The sequence below is a fragment of the Acanthisitta chloris genome, unplaced genomic scaffold, assembly GCF_000695815.1.
Source record: "Acanthisitta chloris isolate BGI_N310 unplaced genomic scaffold, ASM69581v1 scaffold4196, whole genome shotgun sequence".
NCBI lineage: Eukaryota > Metazoa > Chordata > Aves > Passeriformes > Acanthisittidae > Acanthisitta > Acanthisitta chloris.
This window is the reverse complement of record NW_008677516.1, coordinates 57,756-66,312: the sequence shown is the minus strand read 5'-3', so window position 1 is coordinate 66,312 and position 8,557 is coordinate 57,756. Positions and strand designations below refer to the sequence as shown.

The window sequence follows — 8,557 nt, the reverse complement described above, 5'->3', positions numbered from 1 at the left end:
AAGAGTCACAGCACTTGGAAATTCTCTGCTCTCCCAGGGAAGCCTGCCTTACAACCCCATGTACATCCACATAAAGAAAAGCCCAACTCAGACATCTGTTTGCCCTCAGAATGACTCTGTGTGAAAAGGGAACAGGTCTCTGACCAAGCACAAGTGGTTTCGCGCCGTGAGTAGATCATCCATGTGTATAATGTAAGCATGACAAATCCATCCAACCACCAACTGCAGCTGTGAGAGGTCCACGTGTCTCTTACCACATTTCTCCAGAAGATGCAATTTTTCATTCTTTCTTTTTAGTCATTGCGTAATCGACGGAAGATTTATACAGCAATGTTAAAGGAAAAGTCACTGATTGAGAGGGAGGAAAACACCGGTGACGGTGCCAACTTGACAGGGGATTTCCATGCTTTGCTCTTGGAAAGACCTGATAAGATGGATATATTTGTTTTAGCTTGGAGCAAGGAACCTCAATGATTTGGATTACAAAGTCCTTAAATAACATCACAAGAACTGAGTTCTGGAAAAGGAGATATGAGAAGTTAATGGTGTTAGTAACCATCAATGTGGCTAAACCCACTGCTGATCTGCATTTGCCTGACTGAATGTATTTCTGAGACCTGGATGTGGTAAGGCCTTGGGGCAAGAAATCTATTGGTTACAATTACATAACTTCATGGCTTTTGGTTTATATCAGCTGGGACCAGACATTCTCCTCTGGCCCCTCCAGATTCAGTGTCCTCTGTCTTTGGTACCATGAAAAATTGTCACTAAAGCAGTTGTGTTTTACCAGCAAACCCACAGCACTTCTAATTGAATTTCCTCTCTTTTTCTGTTGGAAGCTACCTTAAAGATGATCTAGTTCCTTAAATATTATCTAGTTCCAACTCCATGCCATGGACAGGGACACTTTCCACTAGACCAGGTTGCTTCAAGCCCCATCCAAACTTGAACACTTCCAGGGATGGGACACCTAATATGTCATTGGCCTGATTTGAAGGATCTATTTTATTAAAGAAGATGTGGATCAACTCAACCCTCTCATGGGACCAAATATAATCACAGAATCACTAAGGTTGGGAAAGACGTCTGAGATTGTCAAATCCAACCTATGACCTAATATCACTGTGTCAAATAGACCATAGCACTAAGTGCCACATCCAGTCTCTCCTCAAACATCTCCAGGGATGGTGATTCCAACGCCTCCCTGAGCAGCTTGTTCCACCCCTTCTGTGAAGAAATTCTTCCTAATGTCCAAAATCAAAGCACAGATATGTTTGAAGACATCAACATGAAAAAGAATTGTTCTATAGATTCAGGCCCACCAGTACCAGCAGCAACAGTGTTTAGCTGCAATCAGCTAAATTAGTACAGCTTGGTCTCAGTGGAGACAAGATGCTGAGAAAACCCTTAAACTTAGCAAGCAAACAGCACCCAAAACCTGAATCCAGGCTGCTGACCACAGCTGACAACCCTACTGGCAGCTGAACCTGTGGCTGCTACGCCCTGGTAACGTCTATTTGAAGCAAGCACCGTTTTGGTGCAGTTTCCCATCTGATTCAGGCAACAGGTACATCAGTTGCTGCTATCAGTTTTTCAGGACTGCATTTTAATAAACATCACATGTCTAAGAAGGATGTGAGAGCTGTAGATGTCTATGCACTGATAGTTATGCCTAATTAACATAAAAATGAGGTTTTCCTAATCACTTGCAAGAGGAAACCTGCTTGCAGAACAAGCTACTGAAAAACAAAATAAATTACTCTTCAGGGAGGTACTTGTCAGAAATAAGAGGGAGGGTGGATGTGTTTATTTATACCCAGCAGCTCAAGGTAGGGGCTGCAGGTCCTGACACGCTGCCTGGTGTGGTTTCTGCAAGCAGTTGTCTCCTTCCTGTGCCCATCCTGCACTCAGCTCCAACCGCCAGCACTGCGGGTGTGTGCTGGGTACTGAGGGTCTGCACTGTGTGTCCCAGTTCACACAAATCACAGGGGATTTTTCAGGAGGCATCAGGCCAGGTCAGCTCAGTGACATCAAACTCAAGTCTGAAGCTTCATAGGAAAGAGATGGGGACAAGTAGTAGTAGTGGTGGTAGTACTGCACACAGTTCTGGTGTGCCCAACACATGAAGGACATGGAATTGTTGGGGCAAGTCCAGAGGAGGCCATGAAGCTGATAAGAGTATTGGGGCACCTTTCCTACAAAGACAGGCTGAGAGAGTTGGGGCTGTTCAGCCTGGAGAAGAGAAGGTTGAGTGGAGACCTTGGAGAAACATTCCAGGACCTGAAGGGGCTCCAGGGATGCTGGAGAGGGACTCTTCATCAGGAACTGGAGTGATAGGACGAGGAGCAATGGGCATAAATTGAAAGAGGGAAATTTAGATTAGATATTAGGAAGAAGTTTTTAACTGTGAGGATGGTGAGACACTGGAACAGGTTGCCCAGGAAGGCTGTGGATGCCCCAACCCTGGCAGGGTTCAGTGTCAGGTTGGATAAAGCCTTGAGCAACCTGGTGTGGTGGGAGGTGTCTCTGCTCATGGCAGAGGGTGTTGAGACTAGATGATCTTCAAGGTCCATTTCAACCCCTTAACCTTCTATAATTAGCATTCTATGACAAATGCTCATGGGATTTAGGAGCACAGCTCATTTGTGACTTCTGGTCTTAGGGCAACCTCTGTGTTTCTAAAATGCACTCCAAGAGTCAGCCTGCACATCAGCAAGTCCCAAAATGTGGCAGCAATCTTTAGAGGTCTGAGAAGGACTGAAGATGTCCGTGGCTTGGACCAAAACTACTGGAGCAAATCTTCTGAGGGAAAAAGCACTTCTTGGCTTGGTCACCATCCAATGGAAAAGCCAACAGGATGAACCAGTGTAGAACTGTGATGCGTCTTGGTCTACCATCTCCTCTTCCATCTCCTGCCGTTTGCTCACAACTGGATTTACTTGGGAAGAAGATCAACCTATTGTATTTTCAGAATAGCAGTTCTTGAGGAAGAGGGTGCAGGGTTCAACCACTGGCAGCTGGTGCCTCCTCACTGGAGGGTACAGCTGGAGGAGACAGAGCTGCACAGCAGCACCCTGATGACAAACCAAATTTCAAGTTACTACAGGAACACACCCCAGAGGAAGGAGACAACCACAATTACTGACTTATCTCGCAGGAAAGATATTTCAGTTATTGTGGGTAGCACTGAAAACAAGAGCTCAGTGATCGGCACTGTTGGAGCTGCTGAAGGAAACCACCTGTGTTGAGCACCTCTGCAAATGCACATGGCACATCAGCTTGGCTCCCACCTCCCAAAAAATGCTGGCAACACAGCTGGAGGAGGCACAGGGAAGGATATGGTTAGTGCAAAGGTGGGGAATGGTTTTGGATGGGCTTTGTTGGAATAAGAAATGTGGTTTTAGCACTCCCCATCTCAGACACGGTGCTCAGCACTGCACTGGTATCGGTATGATTGTGCCCTCCACACCTGGATGGGTTCTGCCCTTTTGGGGAGCTCTGGCAGTGTTATGTACACTCAGATGCAGACAGCTCCACACAGTGCCATGTCTCTGTCACACTGTGCACCTTGCTGATTGCTTTCCACACACACACCAATGCTCTGCCTGACTCAGGAGGGCTCAGGGACAGTGGGATCACTGGTGCTCCACCTGCTTCATTGCTCACACCTGCCCCTGATGCTCTGTGCCAGGGGGATTTATTTCAGTAAATGAAGGAATTTTCCCAGTTTTCCCTTATCGAAGCCCATTCTTGAGGAAATAAGTACATTACACAAAGTATTTTAGATCTCAATATATTCACCTTAACTTTTTCTACTGTCTACAAAAACACAACAGAGAATTAAAAGCAAATCATTTAATACCATCAGGTTTAGTCAAATTTTAAGTGAGGACACCTGATTTAGCATCCATGTAGAATTTTGAGTAAAATAAACAGAAACCTGGTTTTAAATCACCCAAACTTCAAGCGACTCTTTCCTTGCTCTTCCTATTTCTATGAGAAATCATAATTTTACAAGAACATGCAGTGACATGACAAGGGGGAATGGATTCAAACTGGAGGACAGCAAGTTTAGATTAGATATTAGGAAGTAGTGGGTATAAATTGAAATAGGGGAAATTTAGATTAGATATTACGAAGACATTTTTTCCTGTGAGGGTGATGAGGCACTGGGACATGTTGCCCAGAGTAGCTGTGGCTGCCCCATCCCTGGCAGTGTTCAAGGCCAGGCTGGATGGTGCGTTGAGCAACTTGGGCTAGTGGTGTCGCTGTCCATGGCAAGGGGCTGGAACTAGATGGTCTTTAAGGTCCCCTCCAGCCCAAACCATTCTGTGTTTCTATGAATATACTAAGGGAATTTTAAACACTGGATAATTTGAGTCTGCAGCTTGAAGGTTTCTCCAAAACATCAGCTCTTGCTTTTTGTAGACAGACTGATGACTCTGTAGCTCATTTACTTAATTAGCAATTTACAGAAAGATCTCTCTAGGAGAAGGGGAAACCCTTCAAATGAAAAGCTTTAAGTGTAGAATCAAGAGACAATCCATAATGACTGTTTACTCCCATCTTGCATGTAATTTTGGGCCACACTATATCAATCAGCAGCTGCAACTGATGGCATTACACTTTCTAAATACCAGAATGAGTTCTGCAAGAGGCCAAGCACAACTGTCCCAAGTTTTTCCTAACAGGAGGATGTTGCTTTTAAAAAATCCCGCTGGGATGAGGAGTAATGGCAAGGAGTAGTGGGTGTAAATTGAGATAGGGGAAATTGTAATTTTGGGCCACACTATATCAATCAGCAGCTGCAACTGATGGCATTACACTTTCTAAATACCAGAATGAGTTCTGCAAGAGGCCAAGCACAACTGTCCCAAGTTTTTCCTAACAGGAGGATGTTGCTTTTAAAAAATCCCGCTGGGATGAGGAGTAATGGCAAGGAGTAGTGGGTGTAAATTGAGATAGGGGAAATTTAGATTAGATATTATCAAGATATATTCTCCTGTGAGGGTGGTGAGACACTGGAACAGGTTGCCCAGGGAGGCCGTGGATGTCCCAGTCCTGTCAGTGTTCAAAGCCAGGCTGGATAAAGCCTTGAGCAACCTGGTGTGGTGGGAGGTGTCCCTGCCCAGGGCAGTGGGTTGGAATTGCTAAGGTCCATTGCAACCCGTTAACATTCTGTGATTCTATGAGAAGGAAAGAAGTCAGCACGTAGCATAAACACACAAATTCTGATGCTGTCACACAGCCCAGAAGTTTTCCCCTGGATTTCAGCAGCTTTGTTACTATCATTTCACCTTTCCTTCCCCCAGGCACTTGGCTTTTGCTGACCGCTGGCACCCAGATCCTTCTCCGGCGGGTGTTGGGTACTGCGGAGCACGGGGAGAAGCCTTGCACAGATGTGCATTTTGTAAGAAACAATAATTCATGCAAATCCCTGCTCCAAGCAAATTCCACAGTAGTGCATCTTATCACAAGCCAAACAAAAAGCACAAATATATTGGAGAACAGTAAACCCCTACTAAAAGAATTTGCTCTTGTTACAGCTTGAATTTCCCCCTTTCCTTCCAACAACTCTTCACTGATACCAAACACCAACCAAGGCACTAATTGCACCCGTTAATCAGAAGTGAAAACCCCAGCTGTGACAGAAAACAAAGCCTCTGTCACAGTAGACATTTGGGAGTCTCCATGGTGACACCTAAGAGGTGCAGATCCTCTTCGCTACTGCAAGAAGAGGCAGAGATCAGCAGTGACCATCGCAGTGCCCTGATGACGCCTCTGAGCACACCCACTATGGCAGAAATGACCCAGTAAGGCACAAATCCAGATATTAAAGCAGCATAAAACCTGCTTATAAATCCAGTTAACTCCACACACAGTTGTATTTTCTCCTCAGAGTTTGTCCAAAGGTTTAGTGCTTCTAACATCAGGGATTTTCCTCTGTTTCATCAGCGAAGAATTGAGTACTCTCTTGCCACCTTTGGAGATGGACCAGCTTTCCACAGAAGCTCAAGAAGATGAAAATAAATGAATAAAATATATTTTTAGGTTGGTTTTTTTTTTTCTTTGAGATGGCAAGTTAGAACCTGAATTCCAACTCAACCACTGGGTTTCAGCAGAACAAAAAAATCCCTGTGCTGAGTACTCTCAAATAAGAGTCATGTCCCTTCCAACTCTGCACCAACAGAGACCTTATTATCCTTTGGGGTAGGAAGTCAGATTTTTTCCACTTAGTTTCGTTCCCAGGTAGTTCTTAAATAAGATTTCCCTTCCCTCTGTGTTTAAAGGGACACTTTAACACAAGTTAAAGCTTGGCCATAGTGCCATCCCTGTATACCGAACCCCAAAGTAGAGCAATGACTATCGGGCCACAGGCCAGAGTGATTTTATTTCAAGGACAGGACAAAAGAGAAGATGCCAAAAGTGACAGCACTGCATCCTACCTTAATTATCATAAGTCAGTCGTCCACCTGCATGTCATCAGGAGCCCATAAAGGTTCTTCCAGTGGTGCCCCCTGCAAACAAACCAAACCAGAGTTACCAAAGAGTTAAAATCCAGCAACATCTTTGGAAAACAGAATTTTTCCTGCTGCCAGCAAGGATATTTCACTTCATTTTACCAACTGCAAAATGCTGCTTTTCATTATTGCTCAAGCTAGAGAAACACTTGAAAAAAAAAAGAAAATAACTTTTAAATACAGAAAACAAAATTGTGGGAGCTTCCAGGGTTAAAAGTGCTTTTGGGCAGAGGTGGCAGCAGGGAATTACAGGGCAGCAGCTGCAGTTATGGATGAGAAGGGGACTCTGATGTTCCCATCTTGGCCTGACACAAGCACTGCTGTTAGGGATAAGTAAAGTTTCAGAGGGTCCACAGCAAGAGGAAATAGATGATTTCTATAGTATTGAAGGCACCACAACCACCTTGGGCTCCTCTGTGGCTGTATTTCCCTAGACAGAAGCGGTTTGGGTTTTTGGAAAAGCAGTTATATGTGTGTTCATTTATTCCCACCCCGAGGGAAGGGGAAAGCAAGCCACATGGTGGTCACCAGGACTTCTGATGGCCATGTACCCATGAGACAGCCACCAGTGACTTCTCCAAGGCCAAACCTCTCTGGATACAGACTTTGGCTGTAGGATCAAGTGAAATCCTAAAGGTCACAGCACCAAGCCTGACAGAGCTCAAGTTGGATGATGCTCTCAGGCACATGGTGTGATTCTCAGAGATGTCCCATGCAGGGTCAAAAGTTGGACTCAATGATCCTTGTGGGTCCTTTCCAACTCTGCAGATTCTGTGATTCTGTGAAGCTTGTCCCTGTGGTTCAGGTGACCTGCAGGGATGCTTGTGATGTTCTCACATCTCTGCACAAACACCTCCCTCCCCACCAGCTCTCTGACTTGGATTTCTAGTTCCATCAGTGCAGCCACACCACAGGGGCTCACAGTTCACTCACAGGCTGCTCCTGGCTGTTCCCCACTTTTACAGGATTAGCCAAGTTGCTCCCACCCCCTGCATCTCTGTTCCCCCTCCCAAAATATTTCCCCTACATCAGCTTTGAGGCAGCTGTGGCTCCTTACAGGAGTCTGCAGAGCCAACCCGCAACTAATCCCATCTCTGGGCTGCTGCTATAAAGTACAAAATTAGAGACCTGAGGCACTTCTAGATTTAGAATTGAATATATTTAACCAAATTAATATTTTTTTCCTATCAACATCTTTTCTGCCCAGCCGTGGGCAGGATGTGACCCAGCCATCTGCTCCAGTGTTGCCAAGAGCTGCGGAGCTCAGACATAATCCCTGGGTGATCTCCTCACTGTTTTTCATCCTGCTCAAGTGTTGACTTGAGCACTTGTTCAATTAGACAAGCCCCAGCACTTCAATCAGATGGGCACACAGAGCTCATTTCTGCCTCCACAGAGAAGAAAAAATCTGATTTAGTCGAGTGTGATAGAACCAGGAGCTTCAAAGCAATGAGACCTGGAGATCACGTCTGCTCTGAGTGTGCCAGAATCGCTGCTAACCCCAGCAGACCACCAGCAACTCCCAGTGTAACAGAAGCTGAGAGCGAAGATTAAAAGACATTGGGTCTGGCAGGGAGGAGGAGAACTGGGTAACTTTCCCAATATTTCATTTTTAAAGGAACTGGAGAACAGCTGAGGCTTCTCTGCTTTCTCCTGTCTCTGGCTCAAAGCAAGTGATCCCCAGATGTGCCAAATCTGCTGGTCTCCCAGTACCACTTACATTTTCTTCCTTATGATCCAGTGTTTCCCAGCATTTCCCAGGAACACTGCTGTCCCAGGGCAGAGGGGTCTGAGGGCTGCAGAGATGCAGTCCAGCCTTGAGCCTGTCCTCTCCTCCCTTTGCAATTGGGGTGAGGCCCGTCCCTCCTTCAGTTAGCTCCATGCATTTAAACATAGGGGTAAATTTTATGCGATCAAATCAGGAAGTTGACATAAGCAATTTTGCTGTCAATGCTTTCATGGTCAATTTATTCCTTTGTTCACAGAGCTGCAGGATTCCAAATGACGCCTTGGACAGTGCTATGTGCAAGAGAATT

The 8,557-nt window shown here is 45.4% G+C and overlaps 1 protein-coding gene across 1 annotated transcript in view; it reads right to left on the bottom strand.

Moving 5' to 3' along the window:
- Nucleotides 1-6,518, bottom strand: part of PTPRA (protein tyrosine phosphatase, receptor type, A) — a 63,368-nt gene extending 56,850 nt beyond the window's left edge. Inside the window, exon 1 of the mRNA XM_009076526.1 lies at nucleotides 6,447-6,518. Coding sequence (XP_009074774.1) covers nucleotides 6,447-6,458 — 12 coding nt within the window. The 5' untranslated portion in view covers nucleotides 6,459-6,518. The remainder of the gene's footprint in view (nucleotides 1-6,446) is intronic.
- Nucleotides 6,519-8,557: the final 2,039 nt, after the last annotated feature.